General features: G+C 36.7%; 1 protein-coding gene across 2 annotated transcripts; it reads left to right on the forward strand.

Annotated features, from left to right (window-relative positions):
- The first annotated feature begins 3,104 nt into the window (after positions 1–3,104).
- LOC148879544 (short-chain dehydrogenase TIC 32, chloroplastic-like) lies at positions 3,105–17,762 on the forward strand. Of its 2 annotated transcripts, XM_088961103.1 has the most exons (9): positions 3,108–3,769; positions 6,570–6,801; positions 6,967–7,046; positions 7,496–7,649; positions 8,585–8,663; positions 15,176–15,260; positions 16,140–16,186; positions 17,273–17,461; positions 17,550–17,762. In XM_088961103.1, the coding sequence occupies exons 1-8, from the start codon at positions 3,664–3,666 to the stop codon at positions 17,429–17,431; spliced, it is 942 nt and encodes a 313-aa protein (XP_088817229.1). In that variant the 5' UTR covers positions 3,108–3,663; the 3' UTR covers positions 17,432–17,461; positions 17,550–17,762. The 2 variants fall into 2 exon arrangements, with proteins under 2 accessions (XP_088817228.1, XP_088817229.1); XM_088961102.1 differs by having other exon boundaries at positions 3,105–3,769; positions 17,273–17,762.
- Positions 17,763–20,904: the final 3,142 nt, after the last annotated feature.

A 20,904-nucleotide genomic window follows, 5' to 3' on the forward strand; every position in this document is an offset into this window, starting at 1 on the left:
GAGTCTAGATCCAAATTAGATTTGGATAATCTCCTAATTTGATTAGGAGAAGTGCTCTATAAAGAGATAAAAGAAGAAGAGGGCAAACTGATCAAGAACTCTCTCTATTATGCTTTCTCTTCTTCTTTTGTCTCCCAAGAAATCCTAGTTTGACCATAACTATTTTGGGACTGATATATATCAATTTTCTTCTGATTTTTACAAGAAAATTTCAGAGGAATTTCGTGCTCACCTCCCTAGTTCGATCCAAGTAGTTGGATTGCAATTTTGTTAAAAACTGCATTGCTGAACTAGCTTCAAGAATACACTATGCCATTTTTAGTGGAGGTTGGTTTTAGGACTCATTTGGGAATGAACTTCCACCTTGGGATATGCATTTGTGGCATCCATATCAGGTATACATCTTCCTCTTTGGTTGGTTTCAAATCTAGTCTGATTCAGTGCAAGACCGATCCTGAAAAATGTTGTTTTTTGAAACATAGGAAATTCGATTCCCGAAAGGATAAGGAAAATTTTGAAATTTCACCTAACCATCTAGCATGGTTCTGCCATCCATATGATGGATCCTAACCCTTGGTCGGTGTTCAGTCCCACCAAGCTCATAAGCAACAAAGTCCTTAACTTAGCTAACATCTATAGGATTCCAAACGAGTTTGACCTCATACTTCGTGGTGATGACCAGCTCCCTTAGAACCATAGGAAGAATGAGCTTTGTGTCGTTTAGGAGGCATTGGTGGCTAGGCTCAAGTTCTCCCTTCACTCGTTCATCCCCAAGGTTTTTCAATAGGGATGCAAATGGATCCGATGCAAAATCCGATCCCATTAGGTCGAATTCGGATCACCCCTATTTGAATATTTGTATTAGATTAGAATGGGTAATAAGATCCAACCAGAAATGAGATCGGATTTGGATCACCCCTATTTGATCCGAGAAGATCCGATTTGATATATGTTATATATTTATTTATACAAATATATATACAATACATATATATGCTATTTATTTATTTATATTATATTTTATAATTTTGTTATATTATTATTTTTTTATAAAAACATGTATATATATTATGAAAATAATTAAAAAATACTTGTATTTTTTGTTTTTTCTTTATTTAAATTGGTATATTTTATTTTTCTTTTAATAATTTATTAATTTATAAAGAAAACAAGCTAGACCATATTAGATATGAAGATCCAACTTACCAATTGGATTCGAATTCAGATCAGGGCCTATTAAATCCGATTGGATTGGATCTGCCATGAACAATGTAAGATCAGATTCAGATATACCCTAATTTGACTTCAGTCTAATTTGTCTGCATCCCTAGTTCTTGACTATTACAGGCCACCCTTGGTAACCTCACCACAAATTCCATTAGGACCTTGGTTAGGACCATCTCCTTCTACCACCATTTTTGAATTCCCCTTGAACCTAGAAACCTTTTTGTGATCCCTGAGGAGGTCACCGAGCACAACAAGAAGCACCCTACCGTCACCGGTAGTGTCATCCTACACCATCTCATGGCAGTAAGTACTTGAGCTCTTCCTCATGCAATGAGGTCATTTCCTTCGGGAGGTAACTCACTTGCTCATGTTTTGGTCGGTGTTTTGTGCCAAATTCTCTGTTCGGTGTTGTGTCGGCAACTACTACTTTTGAGGTCGGCATATTGATCTGCAAAGGTGAGAGAGAACTAGAATGCTTGGGGGTTTAGACCCGAGGTGAGCACTCCAATGATTTAGTCAATCGAGGATGTAGAGCAGGAGAGCAAGAAAATGAGAGCTATGTTTGTACTAAATTGCGCATACCTTGTAAAGGTGGGTCGAGTCCCTTTTATAGGCGTCAAGGTATGAATTTTGTGTCTGAGATATTTGGGGATGTCAAACCTTATCAACCCATTATCTTTGGGGTGCGTCTTTCCCACGTTAGCAGGGATCCTCATCCAGTCTCTCCAAGTTGTACGGGGAACACCAAGTGGGCGACGTGCTACCACCTGACTCAGAACCGATTGGCGCGTTCCTCCGGATAAGGTCAGACTGTCACGCATGTCATCAAGTCGGCACCTTGGAGGCTAGCTGTTGCTTAGATCGTTGGCTGCCCATGTCGAAGGAACACATGTCAACCTTCGAGGTTCTTAGCTTTTACTCTCAAGGTGGAAAGTGCTGCCTTGATGTAGGGGTATCTAGTTATCTGGTTGGTCTCCCTATGTCAAGATATGCATCCCACATGGAAGGTATCATCAGACGGTTTAGTGTACAACATATCTCTTCGTGACTGACCGGCCAAATCACCTTACATCAATTATAAAATTTGAAAGCCCATCCTCCTCGAAACCAAATTCAACCGGTGCAAGCCCCATTTGAACAATCTTTATAGCCTTGCATTGGGAATATCTCCTCATGAAATAAAGCATAGAAGTACGAAGATTTTCCCAATTCAAGGCTGCTCAAACGGAGTTTGCACTAACTGAAGTCGATCCCATCCTCCCCCAAAATTCATATTTCAAGAAAAGAACTCTCGTATACAGCTAGTGCAGAAATTGCCATCCCAAACGAGTCTGGATCTCCTGCCCACACAAACTTTGCCTCACAAAACATCATAGCCACACATGGAGAACTTTTCATCCTTCGACATAGTATTATGCAGGGGGAGATGTTCCCAATTCACGAGAGTAGTGTGTTGTGGATAGACATGGCAGAGTTCTCGTGGGCAGGTGATCCGGATTCCGGATTCATCCCACTCATCCTTTGCATGAATGACAAAATCATGAATTAGAGAACAACCGAAAGCAAAGTGCCGTTGATGTGGAACGCGCTCTAGTGAACAAATCGGATCTCCATTCTAAGTCGAGTCGGAACGGGATCAGCATCTCACAAATGGGCGCCTCACCGACACATCCCGTGAATAATAACAAATAAGCACATCATATGTTCCGTGAATAATAACAAATAAGCACGGGATATGTTCCCACCAATGTATGATAGAACGTGTGAATGAGGCGCCAGTGAGGTGCCAGGTGTCAGGAGCAGATCCGGGCTCAGTCGAGTCTTTAGTTTAGCCGATCACAATATCGCATATAATCTCCCTACACACGGCCCCATATATTGATGACGTGAAATGTTTTAATTGATCCAATTCCTCTATTAACAATTCTATGACTATGATACCTGAAATTCATTATACCGAAAAGAACTTGTAACCAATCAACCGGTATCAATGAAAGTGCCAACCAATCGTGTGGTTCTTTATCAAAATCAAATTCAGCAGAGGGGGTGATGGTCGAGAGTCGATGGTCGAGAGTCGACAGGTCGAGGCCCTTTTTCCAGTATCATGTGTTTCCGGCAGCGTAGATTTTTCCATTATTCGATGATGATTTACTTAGTTTGACGAGTTTGTCACTTTGTCCTCGTTTATCAGAGTATGAATTTCTTCCACACACACACACAAAAAAAAAAAAAAGAGTCTGAATTTCGGTGGCTGGATTTTTTTTACATTACGTTTCCAATTTTTGATTGGGGAAGAAGGACTTGTGCCGTTGCGCGGAGGCTCCGAGTGACTTTGATTGGTCTTTGGTTTTCATTTTCTGGTTTCTGTTTTTCCTAGTGTCAGAGGAATCTTTCTCCTGTGAAGTTTGTAGAGTGTAGCTCTGTAGGCAAGAAGCTATGTGGTTGTTTAGCAGGAAAGGACCTTCTGGGTTCTCATATAATTCAAATGCAGAGGAAGTAACACAAGGAATTAATGGTACTGGCCTCAGTGCCATTGTTACAGGTAACTTCGATCTGGGTTTAATTTTCTTGTGCTTTATGGTATATTGCTTCTCTCTCCATTTGTTGATCTTGGTATTGAAATTGGAAAAGAATATATTATATTTTTCTTTTTTTTTTCTTGGTGCTAATTGCCGTTCTTTCAGATGAACTCAGTAGGGGTTTCTGTTTTTGGTTGCTGGGATTTTTTCTTGCATTTTAAATACATCGACGAACTAATTGCCACTTTTCTGACGTTCTAAATCTAAACAAAATTGAAAATTGTGCTATTCTGTAAGTGGATTTTCGTGAAATTCTATTTTTAGTCACTGGGTTTGGTATCACTTTAGCTAAATCCTTATCGATCCTATATGCTTGTTATGTTAGTTCATGTAACTACTACTCCTTAGATAGATTCGAAACCCCCAACTTGATGGAATAACACACACGCACGATGATGTTCCAGTAGTTTGTTACCTGTTTGAGTTTACTTCTAATAGGGTTCATTTCTAATGGTAGAGTACAGAAACATTTGTAACAAACACTGGTATTACAGTGCAAATTATTTATTCCTGTTATGGTCTGATATCCTTGGAGTTAGCTCAGTCATTTTCCTCAATTTTCTGGTGTGGTTGTAGATGCTTGAGCTGATGGGAGTTGTTGCAGCTAAACTATGAATGAATTCAATATTTGACTAAAAGAAACCAATAAAAAGAAAGTGTTGAATAAAGGAATCCTGTATATAACAATCAATGACTGTTCAATAGGGCTTAATCTGGTGTTTGTGTCTGCTGTAATTTCTCTACACTTTGTTTGTAATCAGTAACAAAAAGCATTATATGTACCGTTGACAGAAATTTTCTTTCTTCTACTTGATACTGAACTATTGAGAGTTTTACAGATGGAAATGAGGGATAGATTCTTCACATTGTACCTGCTAGAAAAACTGGTTTGTTACAAGTTGAAGGGGCTAGAAGAGAGAGCTAGGGGCAGACCAAAGAAGGACTTGGGAGAAAGTAATAAGAAATGATTTTAAGTGCCCATAATTTAACAATGGATATGATACTGACCAGAATGGAATGGTGAAACAGGATTCATGTAGCTGGCCCCATATAATTGGGACAGGGGTTAGATGATGATGATGAATACTGTCTAAAGACCAAAACCAAATAAAACTTTCTTTCTTTCTATCATTTTTTTTCACAATATACCTATGTGTGCTGTTTCTTATTTCTAGCTACTCAATGAATTTGTTGGTATGTGAGAGTAATCACTTTTTCAAGGATTATTTACTAGGAGAGATAAGTGAAGTTTCAAGAATTGTATGTGAACTGTTTAAAAGCATCTGGATTTTTTAGCAATAGTTGTGACGATTTCCTTCTAGTAATTGCAAATTCCATGGGATTTAGTTCATGGTCACTTCTTCCTTTTTTTAATCCAAGGTCTCTTGTGGAGATCCTTTAAATCCTATCCTCTTATGTGGAGTCATATTTACTTAAGAGAAGGTCCAATGTTGCTGAGGCTTCACATATCTTTTATGATTTCCATGTCACTTTTCATCAGGGAGTTGAATGAGATTTTGCCCGACTTGACCTGGAATGACAAATGAGTCTGCCAATTAAGACCCAGCTACTTTCAGATTCCATTTGAGGAACTCCTATATCTTCTTCCAACATTATTAAATAAATAATTTTTAAAAGCTATTTTGTTGCTTACATAATGACTATTGCAAGGTGTATATGAATATCTGTCTTTTTTCCTGAAGAAGGTAAAGTATTGAATTGCATTAATGGAAAAGCCAATTACATCAACCTATGTACAATGAGAGCCTGCACAATGGGAATATACAAAAAGAACTGACTAATCACTCAAAAAAAGGCCCAGATTGCAAAAAAGAAATAAGCTGGATACCCTGAAAAGCTCTTTGTGTACACCCAACCAAGAGCATAAACAACCTATAAGGTTGTTCTTAACTGAGTTGTCAAAAATCTAAAAATTTGTTGTAAAAAATGCGACTATTTCTTTCTTTCCAAAGAGACCAAAAGATAGTAGCCGGAAAGGTCCTCCATAGCATTTTGCCCCTTTTGTTCAAACCCTTGACTTCCCACCCATGCAGAAGCTGAAGAACTGATTCATATGGGCAAAAATGAACACCAAAACAGGACTAAGCCATTGCGCACACTGATAAGAAAAGCTACAGTGGATGAAAAGGTGATTGGAAGACTCAGGAATCTCATTGCATAAAGGATATAAGATACTAGGAATATGCATCCCCCTTCTTAGCAGCTGGTCTGGAGTTAAGCATTTTCCATGAGCTGCAGTCCAAACCAGGAAGGCTATTTTTGACAGGATGTGGGAGGACCAAATTAAAGCCCAAGGAAAATCAAGATCTTCTCTAGCTGAGAGGTTGCTGTAGAAAGATTGAGTAGAAAAGGAACCTGAGTTCTCCCAATACCAAAACCTTTTATCATCAGCTTGAAGATTAGGATTTATACTTTGAATGAGGCTTAACAATTCAGTCATACTCAGATACTGTGAGTATCATCAGACCAAAAATTAACAGATACTTTGAATATCTGTTAATTTTTACTTATTCATGTCCTACTCAGATAAACAATACATGATGAATTTTTTATATGGTTTTGTTGTTTTAAAGAGCAGAAGTCTGTCTCTATCAAAATGGTGGGAATGCTCATTATTTACTTTGTTTTAGTTGTCTTAGGTTAATTCTAATCTGCATGAATGATTTGAATCTGTTCTCGACAATTTTGTGACTTGTGTTTGAGAGCATTATGTTCATACTTATCAAAAGAATTATTCCTCAGGAGCATCAAGTGGTATTGGCACTGAGACCACACGTGTTCTGGCACTACGTGGAGTACATGTAGTTATGGCTGTCAGGAATGTTGATGCCGGTATGGATGTCAAAGAAACAATCCTTAAGGAAATTCCTGATGCTAAAATTGATGTTATGGAGTTAGATCTCAGCTCACTGGCATCAGTAAGGAAATTTGCATCAGAGTTCAATTCCTCAGGACTTCCATTGAACATCCTCATGTAAGAAATGGATGCTATGCTTTTAACATTCTTTTATCTGTGCATTTAAGAAGTGAAGTTACATTGGTATTGATTTGATTCTGGTTGTTGTGAAGACCTTGTAAACCTTCTTAACTCATAGATTTGGTGAAGAGCAATGTAATTTTCTTTCTCCTCTTCTGGAAGTAACAATGCAGGTGTTATGGCAACCCCATTCAAGCTTTCCAAAGACAACATAGAACTACAGTTTGCAACAAATCACTTGGGTATGCTACCAATATCTAGATGAATTGTCCATCATTAGATGATCTATGTAAATGTGTTTGTGAGTCCAACAAACATCTTCATGGGAGTGGCAACTTTGAGCTGTCGAAATTTTTGTTTTTTATTATTATTTTGGAACTCCAACAACCAACCTGCAATTTTTTCCAATCCTTGGAAGATTCCATTATACTGTTCTGTTGTCATATTGAAGGAGGTCAAAAATACTAGATACTAGATAGCATGAGTAGTTTAACTTCGCCATCTGTCAACATGGCTTGATGGATTGTCAGTATTCAAAAATGAAAAAAGAGAAAAAGAAAAGGGAAAAAAATCTTCATAATTCAAATGAAGCACAATTTGTTGATTAGGTAATATACTTATATGTGCTATATTCTGTATGCCTTTCATTTCATGCATCAAAGAATGATGTAGAGTTTCTGTTGTTTTGCAGGTCATTTTCTCTTAACAGATCTCTTGTTGGCAACCATGAAGGTTACTGCACGTGACAGTAAAAAGGAAGGGAGGATTGTCAATGTTTCATCAGAGGCTCACAGGTTTCCATATCGTGAAGGAATTCGTTTTGATAAAATCAATGATGAATCAGGGTAAAGCTTTCAATATTATTCATGATTGCATTGCTCTATAACTAGGAAAAGTTAATATTATGATTTTCTGGGATAGAAGATCTGCAAATTAATAGCAATTTCTTTTTTGGGGTCGGCACCCCTTTGTCATGGGATGCTTTGCATATTGTACTCAGCTTTTAATTTTTGAATGCAAGTAACAATTTCCAGTAAAAAAATCAGCACTAGTTATGCTTGTTTTCTTTTGATGATTTTTGTGATCTTAGGATGTGTATGGATCGGAGCAGAATTTGAAATGGGGCAGAATATGGATTGTGAATGCAAGTAACCATTTCCAGTAAAAAAATCAGCAGTAGTTATGCTTGTTTTCTTCTGATGATTTTTGTGATCTTAGGATGTGTATGGATCAGATCAGAATTTGAAATGGGGCAGAATATGGATTGTGAATTCCACAGATCTCTGGATCCCTGAAACTAGGTCCATTTAGCAGTGGACCAGGATTTGGCAAAACATGGAACTTAATCTTCAAATTCCATGTTTTAGCAGTGTGCATAATCTGGGGTAGTCATTTCTATTCCATGGGATCAAGGCAGGAATAGGATCCAAACACATGGTCTAAATAGAATCTTAATGAATTTTAAAATCTAGTAGGGGTATGTGGCAGAAGCGTAGTTACATCTTTATCATCCTTCTAAAGGAAAAAAATTAACCTGTTGGTTTTGTTGTTTTAATAAATAAAAAAAAAGTGACACAAGTTGCAATTGCTTGATCTAATTGTTGGATTCATTGTTCCTGTCCATAATCATGGGACATAGGTGCTCCTGTTCACTTCTAGTGGTTTTTAGTGTTATTCTCTATTAATTTTCCTTTTTCTATAATGGTATTGCTATGTATTTTATGTTCATCAAATAGAGAACAATTCCTAGTTATTTGTCTTTCAACTTGTTAATCTGCAGGTACACAAGTTTCTTTGCTTATGGCCAATCAAAGCTTGCTAATGTATTGCATGCAAATGAACTTTCTAGACGTCTAAAGGTATAAAATCTGTTTGCTAATAACAAGCAATTTCTTGACATAGTAAAAGATAATTGGTCAATGGCATTCTTTACCTGCTTACAAGAGTTCTAAGATGATTATATTATCTTGATGTGTAAGAAATTGCTTCAATACAGATTTAGAACTGCATTGCAACATTTATCCTTTTCTTTTTCACAAGGATTTTTTATTAAGAGAAAAAAAAAAGAGAGCAAAAAAAGGGCTCCATTACACTTGAGCCAATAACCACAACACCCCTTATGCAAACCCAATGCAAAGCATGGGATATACATCAGAAAGATTGTGATTAATAAAAGTAGGATATGTACTCAACTTCTGACCAGGAGTTTCCCATGATATCACAAGAAGGCGATCTACTCCCCCCTTTCTTATTCACACTCGTGGCTGATGTCTTTAGCAGGTTGATAACAAAAGCCGATAGGGTTGAGGCAATAAGTGGTTGGAGGATAGGTAGAAATGGTGTGTCAGTGATCCACTTGCCGTTTGCTAACGATATCATTATTTTTTTGGTAAGGAAGCAACATTGAAGGTGAGAAACCTCAAAGATTTAATTGTCTATTTTCAAAACATTTCTAATTCGAAGATTAAGTCGGACAAAAGTTGTGTGGTGGGACTCATATCAACTCTGTTGCAAGTTGCCTAGGTTGTTCCATTTCTTCCTGGTTGCTAAAGCACTTAGATCTTCCCTAAGGAGCCAGCCCAAGGGAGAGTAAGATTTTGGGATCCAATGGTTGAAAATTTTGAAAGGAGATTGGCATCGTGGAAAAAATAATTACATTTCCATAGGGGGAAGGGTTACCTTGATCAAAGCCACCTTAGTCAATATACTTGTTTACTACCTATCGGTTTTTAGAACTCCATCTAGGGAGGCCAAGAATCTAGAGAAACTTATGAGGGATTTTTTGTGGGAACTAGGGGAGGAAAAAAAGGACCATCTAGTCGACTGGGAGATAGTGTGTCAAAGTAAGGAAGAAGGTGGTTTGGGTTTAGGGAATTTACGGATTAGGAACTCTACATTGTTGGGGAAGTGGGTATGGAGATGGCCTTTAGAGAGAGACAAGTTGTGGCATGAGGTAGTCGCAAGTATTCATGAAGTCTTGGGAATTGGTTGGGATGCTAGCGTCTCTCGTCATGCTACTATGGCTACACCCTGGAAAGCAATTCGCAGTATCCTTCCTCTTTTTCTCAACTTTGTGAGGTATAACGTTTGTACTGGTGACTCTGTACTTTTTTGGAATGATATTTGGGTGGGTAATCAGTCTCTAGAGGATCTCTTCCCATTTCTTTACTCCATTTCTTTGATTAGGAAAGAGGTTGTTTCCAACTTGCTCTCTCCTCACCTATTCTTCCTTTGTCACTGACTTGGGATTTTGGCTTCAGGAGGGGGTTGAGGGATGCTGAGGCTTCTTGTGTTTCTGAATTTCTGCTTCTTCTTGATAGTGTTTGTCTGGACCCTTCCAAGCCCGATAGAAGGCTTTGGTCACCTATCCCAAAAGGTACCTTTTCTTGTGCATCCTTTTTCAAGGCCCTTTGTTCCCACCCTATTCCTAGGGTGTTCCCAGATAAGGAACTTTGGTTTAAGCCGGTGCCACCCAAAATTGCTATTTTTTGTTGGGAAGTGTTTCATTGTAAGATTAACACTTTGGACAACCTGCAAAAGAAAAGACCTTTCTTGTTCTGTCCCCTAACTGGTGCTTTTTGTGCAATGTTAGCGGGGAGACTTGCTCTCACTTGTTTCTATCTTGTCCTTTGGTTGTAGCTATTTGGAGTTGGATTTTCTCTTTGTTGGGTGCAGGTGGAACCTACTGGCAGATGTAAACTTACTTTTTGATCCAGCTCTATTTGTTTGGCCCACCAAGAGGGGGAGAATTATGTGGAAGAGTGTTAGAGCAGCCACCTTTTGGACAATTTGGGAAGAAAGGAACAGCAGAATCTTCTGTGAGAAAGAAAGAAGTCTCTTAGAACTAAAGGAGTGCATTTTAACAAGGGCAATACATTGGTTGGGAACCCTTAACTCACTTCACTCTTATACATTTAATGATCTATGGGGAAACTGGTTGGTAGTGGCTAATAGCTCCACAAGGAGCACTAGAAGTATTTCAGATTGGTCTCCACATGTGGATGGGCTCATAAAATTGAACCTTGATGGAAGCAGTCAAGGAAATCCAGGGTGCTCAGGTGTGGGTGGGGTCTTGAGGAATGAAGCAAGCAACTTATTATCCCTTTCTCAGGCCCAGTGGGATCAAGAGGCTCTACAAGAGCTAAACTACTAGCTTCTGGTACAAGAAATTCAGATTGCAAGTCAACTGGGCGTCAACAGATTATGTATTGAAGGAAACTCTAAAGTGGTGGTAGGGTGGTTACAGGATCTAGATTCTGCTATTTGGAAATATGTGGATTTATTAAGGAGAATTAAGTGGCAAACAAGAAATATGACAATCAGAATACAATGGGTGAGCAGGTCAGCCAATGCTATGGCTGATGTCTTGGCTAAACAAGAGGCTGTAAGCGAGTTTCTTTTTGTGGCTGAGTTGTAATACCTAATTTTTTAGTTCAATTTTCTGTTTTTGGGCTCAAGGGTGTGGCTGCATCTCGTGCCCCCCAAAGGGGGCTTGTACCTGCTTTAATCTCTTGTCAATAAAATCTATTCATGTATCGAAAAAGAAAAAAAGAAAGAAAAGAAAAGAAAATCTTCAATGAACATCACCCAGGGTCCTAGCCCACAAAGACCATCTGTACATGAAAGATCAGTAAGTTCAAAGTGCATTGGTGCATGCACTGCTATGAAGGTAGTCGAGCCCCAAAATCAACAGCAAAAGAAAACAACACATCTTTATTCAAAGTTGTCAAGGTGTCTAAGTGATTTGGGGTTATAGTGACTAGTGGGATGCCTAGTTACCTAGTTCCCTAAGCATTAAGCAATAAGAAATATAAAATAAAAACTAAAATTTCGCTAGTTCCCTAGTTTTATATACAAATAAGCATTCACATTAATTGAAAAAAGTAACAATTCTCTTTATTATTAAGAACATTAAATCTCCTCTCAAAACATTGCAAACCATTATATCTAAAAGTTATCAGTTCAATACTTCACTTATAAAAAAAATCAATATTTTCAAAATAATACTAATATAATAGGCAATAGAGCAATTTCATATCAAATTAGCAACTAAAGAAGGCTATAATTTTATATGATAAAAATTTAAGATAGAGATTAAGTAAAAGAGAAAAAGAACAAGTTTGAAGCTGCTATTTTATTTAATATAAGAGAATAGAAAAAAACAAAAGAAAAAGAAACCTGTTTATTTTTCTTTCTCTCTTTCTTTTCTCTCCTCAAAACCTTTGAGTCTTTTAAGTTCAACAGTATAACTTCAAAACATATGAGTGATGTATTATTATATAATTGAATGTATTAACAAATATATTAATAGGATGCACCCATATTAATGATATTATAATAAGGAGCGTGTCTTATTATCTTTGTTGCCTAGGTGGGCAACTTGTTGCTTTAAGTCAAGGCATTAAGGTAAGGTGCCTAACCATGGAAACCTAGTCAAGTAGGTGTGTATGAACCCTTTTTATCTCTCATTTTTCTTGTCTAATGATGATATCACCTCTAGATGGAGGTCATGACAGATGAGAAAAAAAGACCAAGAGGTAGGAAACTGATCTGAACAAAATGAAGTGGCAAAATAGGATTCATGTAATATATAGTTGGGACAAGGCTTAGATGATGATGATGAGCATATACAAGGTGACAAGGTGAAGCTAAGCAACAGGAGAGTGTGTAGACACTGGAGTTGGAAACAAAATGTGAATCCTGGGTCAATTCCCTAGGCTTTATAGCAAGAAGTTCTTCCTTACAGATTGAGATTTTCAGGTCTTTAAGAGTTCAAGGTGGCATCCATCAACTTGTTTGTTGATCTAACCTTAATAAGTAAGAAAAAAATAGAAATAAACTAGTATTTGAAAATATTATAAACCCACAAACTGAATAATTTATTGTAACAATGTTTATAATATTATAGATTCATAAAATGAAAATATAAAAATATTATAAAGCACCTTGTATAAAAACAACCAGGCTTTTGGGCAAGGTGACCCAGTATGGGCACTCAGTTGTGGAAGATGATCTATCAAATGACACCCTGAAAAATAAGCTTAAAGAAAAAAGGTGTCATTGTATCTTAAACTTAAAGTTCTAAAAGGTCTTAATATATTTAGACTATGTTTACCCATTTAGATGATTGACCAAAATCTTAGTCATCCAAAAAATTATGAACTTGGCATTGGATAAAGAATCATGAGGACTGATCAAAAAATAAAGAATCATGAGGAAACTGATTTATTTCTCCATGGATTCTTTCCTTGTTTTCATGTCTGCATCACCATATTTAATCCCTTATACCTCCTTTGTCTTTCTCTGTACACACCTTATCCCACCTCAGCAGGTGGAATTTCTTTCTCTCTTCTGGATTGTCTCACAAGAAGTCCCTTATTTTCAGGGACATTATCTACAAAATCTGGTATAGAGAAAAGTGATAAGCAATTGATAGGTAGTTTAGGTAGAGCTTTCTTCTTCAGTGTTATTTTATAATAGTTATTCTTGAGACTGCTATGGTATTTTTGTTATTTATTTACCTTTTATCTATAATCGGATTATCCCTCAAGTTGATTTTGTTTCACTTGGTATGCAAATGTAACAAGGGAACAATCAACAAGATTATCCAAGTGCCCTCTTATCCTCTACATTGTACTGTAGCAAAAACTAAAATTTCTTTTTTTTTTTTTTGAATTTAGTTTCAGACAGCAATTATCCTGATATAGTATAGCTAGTCTGCTTCTTAAGATGTGACTGGGATCTGAAGTTCCATATAAGAATCTGAAACCATAGGTAAGTTTATTGTGAAGTATGCCTTATAGTGAGTAAATGGTAAGCCTTGAATATTGAAACAGAGGGAACAATCCTGAAAAACCATGGACTTTTTTATTATCTATATATGGACAAGTGATCTGTTACAAGTTGAGGGGCTGAAAGAACTAGAGGGCAGACTGAAAAGGACTTGGGTGGAAGTAGTAAGAAATTATTTAAGTGCCCATAATTTGATGATGGATATGGCACTGAACAGAACAGAATGGTGAAACAGGATTCATGTAGCTGACCCTATAACAAGGGTTAGATGATGATATGGAGAGTGTACACAAACTAGACCAAGTGAAGTCTTATCCTAACTGTATATGTTCAGCTATACCAAATCTCATTTCATGACTTGACTCTGTTATATCCTCCGTCAAATAGTGAGTCTTTGGATCTTTTCTTACAACCTCTTCTCAGGAGACCTATCGTTTTTCTCTTTTCATTTTCAGTAAGACATACAGAATCTTGTGTATTGCATGCATTACATGGTTTCACAACACCCTTAACATGTTTTGACTACACTTGATGTCTCATAAACATTATTAATTTGTTGGAAGTTTGCTTATTATCATGCAAATTAGAGTCATAGTTATCAAGGTGTCTAGACGATTCTAAGCGACAGTGGGGTGCCTAGTCACCTAGGCGATTGGCATTTCATAAAATAAAAACTAAGTTTTTTGTGGTTTTCTAGTTTTATATACAAAGCATGCATATTAATCGTAAAGTTAGCAATTTTCTTTATTAATAACATTAAATTCATCTCAAAACATGATATCTAAGATAATAGTATTTCAATTATATTCATTTCAATACTTTCAAAAGTGATGCTAATCAATTGTACCTGGCTTTATTATAATCTAGCTTGTGTAATTGGGGGGGGGGGTGCATCCTGTAATCAATTGTACTAATCTTCTTATAATCATTTTAATAAAATAACTTTTTGCTGATAAAAATGAAACTAATATAATATGTATGTATTAAATAGAGCAATTTCATATCAAATTAGCAAGTAAAGAAGGTTATATTTTATATGATAAAATTTAAGATGGAGAGCAAGTAAAAAGAGAAAAAGAACAAGGGTGGAGAGAAGACTTCTTTATATTTCTTTTATTTTTTATTTTTCTCTTCTCAAAACTTTTGGATCTTTTAAATATCAATAGAAAAATTTTAAAACAAAGTATAAATGATGTATATAGTGTTATTATATGATAGAATGTAGTAACAAACATACTGGTAAGATGTAGCAATATAAATGATTTTGTAATAAGGCACCCACCTTGTCATTTTAGTTGCCTAGTGGACGCCTAAGTGATGCCTTGACAACTATGTTTAAGTTGTTTCTGTAAATCTGTAATCCATTCCTGAAGGATATTTACTGATGTCTATCAAATTCTCTTAGCTTTTCTTTTACTTCTCAGCCATGATTTAATGAAATTAATTTGATATGGAAACCAGTATGGTGCCTATACACTCCTATGAATCATGGTTGTCAATTTTGTTTATTTTGTAGTAGTCTTTACCATGTTAAGCAGAAATGTCCTTTATTTTTGTGCTTTGCCCTTTGTTTGATCAGGAAGAAGGGGTGGACATAACAGCTAATTCACTTCATCCAGGATCTATTGTAACCAATCTTCTGCGTTATCACAGCTTTGTAAATGGTAAATCACTCAAGTTTTTCACTTTCCAATGTATTTTCAATATTTCTTAAAGATATGCTTAGCAATTCACTTCCATAGATAATCTTGCATTGTTTTGGTTGAATCCTATTTAAAAAAGACAATGTCATCATTAGCAATACACACTACCAGGTATCATTACTAAATCCTTATTTCATCAGTATTAGATCTTAGATTGCAATGTATCATAGTGAGATATGGTCATATGTACCTTTATCTTTCTCCATCAGAGGGGATCATCATCAGGTTCAGTCCCCTTCATCTCTTGGAGCGAGCAAGCTTAATTTTGATGAATGCTCGTCGGGCAATCTGCAACCATGGGCAGCAGGAGTTTTCAAGATCCATGAAGGAGAAATTCTAGAAGTGTATTCTTACCTAGTGAGTTTTGGTTGTTTGGTGGAAGATTCACAGGCCCCTATGAACAATGTATTTGGGAAATAGGATCAATAAAACCTAAGGAAATGATGAACAAATGATCTAGAAGATCCTCAGCTGAGAGTGGCATAGGGAGGATGTAGGGACATGAACTTTACATTGGAATTGACCCATCTGAAATAACTTAGCATTGGGGTGTATGGGGGCCTGTGATAGGCAGCCCAGGGGGTAATGCGATTTTTTTTCTACATTTTTCAGTTGATTGTACTGGTGCTTTTCTAATGGTTATAATAAAAAATCTTTGAGCTGGTTACTGATAAAACAATAGCTGTGTATGTGGTTCAGAGGCTCTAATGTTTATTTTATGCTTCAGATGTTTTAGTTCCCCCCACCCCCAGCCCCATTTACTTCCCTTTAATTAGGCAGTGGTTCAGATTCTCTAATAGTCAACTCTCTGTTTTTTTCTCTGTTGCTGCTTTAATGCAGGTCTTGTGCAGAGGTTTGGCAAATATGTGCTTAAAGATGTTCCTCAGGTATGTTTTTTTAAAACTGTTATCTGATCCGTACATCAGAACCTCTTAAAGAAAAGTTTAACATATATACCCAAATCCTCCCCCAGTGCAACAAGGTTTGGCTTCAACCATTTGCTTGAAATGCCAGGTCTGGAAATGCTATATGCCTCTGTTGGTCTCACCCTAAACCCAATAGAACATGTGAAACTTTCAATCCTGCCCCATGGTAAGCCCCCTTGTACCAACTGGATGACCATAAGGAAGACCATTTTCAGCTATCCATTATTGGAGAAAGAGGGGGGGAGGTGGCAGTTCGTAACCCTTCAGAGGGAATTTAACGTTCTGTCATGGTCATTTCTTGTGAATTTTTGTTTAAATGATTTCTGTTCTGCAAGACTTTATATTTCCTTATTCAAGGTTGGGCACCCTCACTGAAAATCTTAAGAATTCTCTACCACTTGTCCAAGTGTGAAAAACTTTTCTATATTCCTGCTATGGTACTGAAAAGGTGTGGGATTCACAACCAGACTCATTCAAATTCATGTGAATTTTTGGTTTAAGTATTCTAGGTACTGTATCTTTTTGGTACCATAGAAATTGCCAATAGATTCCTATTGGTGAGGCTCCCATACTGGGCTTAGATGAGCTCAAGTCCAACCTAGTCAAAATACTAAGGTTTAATTGGGTTTAGGCAATTTCGACCATAGTGGCCTAATCTAAACCCAGCTCAAATGAGGTGGAGCATGTATTATGTTGTGCTCAAGTTGGTTTGTTTGGCAATATCTTGAATTAGAATTTCATATATGGACACATGCTCATATTCCCACTGAATTTGGGTTCAAACAGGCTTGTTTTTACTTGGGGCCTAACCCAGGTCTGGAAGACCATTGTTCTAACATAATGCACCTCATATATGCGTGCATAGCTATTAACCATCATTCAAGAACAAGTGAATGATAATTAACAAATGAACGTGTTAACTATCATTCATTTATTCTTGATTCTATGCACTTGTTTTCTTGAGGCTCCAATTGCAGTATATACCTACCAAGAGCCCCATGCAGGATTGGAGCCTGTGCTTATGCATTTTACCGGACTTTATTGCAGGGGGCAGCAACGACATGCTATGTGGCATTGCATCCACAGGTCACAGGTGTAAGTGGCGAGTATTTTAGTGACAGTAACATAGCCAAACCAAGTAGACAGGCTAAAGATGTGGAGCTGGCACAGAAACTATGGGATTTTAGCCAGAATCTTGTCAATTGATGACATTGGAGCCATGAAGAGTATGAAAACGTAAGAAAAATGTTGTACAACATATTAGATGTTGGGATGAATTCCCATTGTTTTACATGTTAATGTTAATTGCTTCTTGCCTCATTAGGGGCGATGATGAGTGGATGACAATCTGGCAAATTTATTGGCTGATGTTCCCCAACTCTAATCCTGTTGGCATCAAGTCAGTGTTTTGTATCTCTCTCCTACTATCCAACCAGATAAGGATTGATTATGGGTGAGCCCGTCTTGTGTTAGACTGTTTGTCATTGAGATCGGATTGCAATAGCTAATGAATCTAGCTGGTTCAACATTGTGCTGATGATCTCTTTACTTTCCTCAGTTCTCTGCCTGACTGTCTGCCGTGCTTGTGCTTACTGCCCATTCCCACTGTTATTCATGGGACATGTCAACCTAGTGCTAAGTCAAGTAGAACGGGCAGGATTCAGGTTGCACCAAGGTGTTTGCATCAATGTTTTTTAACCACCGTTGACCCGGACGGTCAGATCGTTCGGCCTGGGAACCGTCCAGGCAACTGGTTCAATTTTACCCCAAACCCGGTCCCTGGCCAAAAACCGTTGAATTGGCCAACGATTTGTTGTCCTAAGCGGTCAAACTGTCGAACCACTCGACCCATTCAATGATTTTTTGCTGTTTTTGTATTTTAATTGTTTTTTAATTTTTAAAATTTGTCAGAATGGGTTGCCTGTTCAAACCGGACAGTCAAACTGTTGACCCAGAAACCAGTGGTCAAAACAGCTCCGGTTCTGGATCGGTTTTTAAAACATTGGTTTGCATCCCCAAGTCGATGTAGCAAATAAGTTCCTCTGATGTCTGGAGGCCAATCTAAACATTGTTTCCTTTTGAGCTTAACCGAAAGATAATCCTATTTGCTTAACAGATAAAATAGGGCAGAACAGGATAGAACGAGCAAGGCAAGGAAAGTGTATGGGACATGGATAATTGAATGCGTCTCTAACCTGATTAGTGGAGATACAATGCTTCTGGCCCATTCTCTATCCCCATTTTTGGCTATTTCTTTTCTCCATTTGGTTGCACTAAAACAATTATTACAATTTTCCATGCTCAACCATTGCAAATTGATACTTGACTGTCATGAACCATCACAAACCCATGCTCAACTATCATAAGCCAATATCTAACTGTTACAAACCCTATACTTGACTATTAGAAACTGATGTCAACTGTCACATTCACAATCGAAAAATATTTCCACTGAGCTACAGCATTACAATTTGTCAAGATAAAATGTGCTTTTAAGTTTTAACTTTCTAAGCCATTTAATCAACTTTTTCTTATTGATAGTATATCAACTAGAAAACCCATAAACATGACATGATTAATTGATCATTTAAATCAATGATATTCTTCATTTAAATCATATTTTAAATCTCCTACCATTTTCCTTGGCATATCCTCGTAGTTCAAAATTTAGATAAACTGTTGAAGCTTTTTTTTCTTTACGTGCATATATGCAAAAATTGCGTACCCATAGTTTCTAATAACTGATACTCTTCTTTTATTTTATTTTTTTTCAGTTTGATAAATTCAGAAGTATATTAGGTTAGGCATTAATGTTTAAATCTACTAAAAAGCCTAATTCCTGATAGTTAGCATTTCACTGGCCCTACAAAACCAATATATCAATACTTTGAACCATGATATTATGTATATATACACCTTATTTTTAGTTTTATTAATGTATTTTTGGGTTTTGTTTGAATTTTTATAACTTATCCTTATTTTTCAACTGTATCCATGTGTATATTTTGATGTATCTTAATATCATGTTTTTTATGCTTTGTGTTTCCGATATTTTGTATATTGTTCTCAAAACTCAAGGTAATGCATAGATTCATAGTCATTACATTCAAACACACCACAAATATCTTATATATGAAAAATTCATACCCAAAAGTCATAGAAATTGTTATTAATACTCAGTTTGGAAGGAGTACAAATGCAAATATGTACAGTGCAAAATCTTATATTTTGTATTATTTTATATATATTTGTATTTGTACTCTTTCCGAACTGAGCCTAAAGTAGAACACCAATTGGTTGGATCCGATACAGGTTTGGCCCAGCCCCAAACCCGATTCCAAGCCACATTAACCCAATTGACTCAAACCAAATGATTGAAATGGGATTACCAATTTTGACCTGCCCAGCCTTGGAACATTAACATTAGTCTTGGTAAAGGCTATATTTATATAATTTTACAATGTTAATTATATCAACGGGCTGGGTCTGGCAGAAGTCAAGTTTAACTGAAACTTAGGGTAAAATTCAAAAACCTCCCCTAAGGTTTCTGACAATCATAAATACCTCCATTGTGTTTTTATTTTAATAGAAACCTCCCTATACTTTTTAGAAAACATGCAACTACCTCCCTTCCTCGGTTGAAAAACCGATTTAATGTGCTTGTCATTTCTCTAATAGATGGCGTATTCTAACGACTACAACGTCCATTAACATAAGCCTTGACACCAAGCTTCAGAAACTAGCTTTGTCATTTCTCTAATAGAATGCGTATTCTAACGACTACAACGTCCATTAACATAAGTATTTGTTACAGCTTTGGACCAACCTGTATATATTCTTTCTGGCTGTTTTTACCATTGCTTTGATCTTCTCCAACTATGCTCCTTTTTTTAGTCTTATCACCAGTTCCTACATTCCAAGAGAAAATACATTTTGCTGTTAAAAACTGTCAAAACCAACCAAAGTCTAACTGTTTAGAAGATGATTCTCACCTTTGCTCAGTTGATGGGTGAAAGAAGAAGAAGAAGAAAAAGAATCATCTTTGTCGCTGAAGTCGAAGCCCATGAGATTGGAGATGGGGTCAAATTTCGATTAGTGGTCTTGCAACGCCAAATTATGACTATGCTTCACATCAATGAAATCGGAGATGATAGCTCCTCTGCACGTATTTGGTTTAGATAGAGAAACAAATATCAAAATCAAATAAACCCAGAGTGATTTCCACCACACACGCCTTTCATTTGTAATGCATCTGTTATACTTAATCCTTGAACCATCCATCCAATAATACTAAAAACGAACAAAATCGTAACTTTGCTTTTTCTTTTTGGTGCAAACATCTCTAATGGAGGGCAAATGAAAGGACGAAGAAGAAGAATACATAATGTATGATGGAGATCATGGGTGATGAGGAGGGGCATGTTTTGAAAATTTAATCAACAAGTAAGGAAATTTTTGTCTTTTACATGAGAGAAGACTGGCAACTCTAGTCCTGAGTTCTCGAGAAAAAAATAAATAGTGTTTTGAAGGATATTTTAATAAATCTACATCTAGGCTTAAGGGCAAAATAGGCATTTAGAAAAAACAAGCACGTTAAATTGGCTTTTCAACAAAGAAAGGGAGGTAGTTGCATGTTTTCTAAAAAGTACATGGGAGGTTTTTGTTAAAGTGAAAACATA

This window comes from Nelumbo lutea, chromosome 1, assembly GCF_056320005.1.
Source record: "Nelumbo lutea isolate HS-2025 chromosome 1, American lotus-T2T, whole genome shotgun sequence".
Lineage (NCBI taxonomy): Eukaryota > Viridiplantae > Streptophyta > Magnoliopsida > Proteales > Nelumbonaceae > Nelumbo > Nelumbo lutea.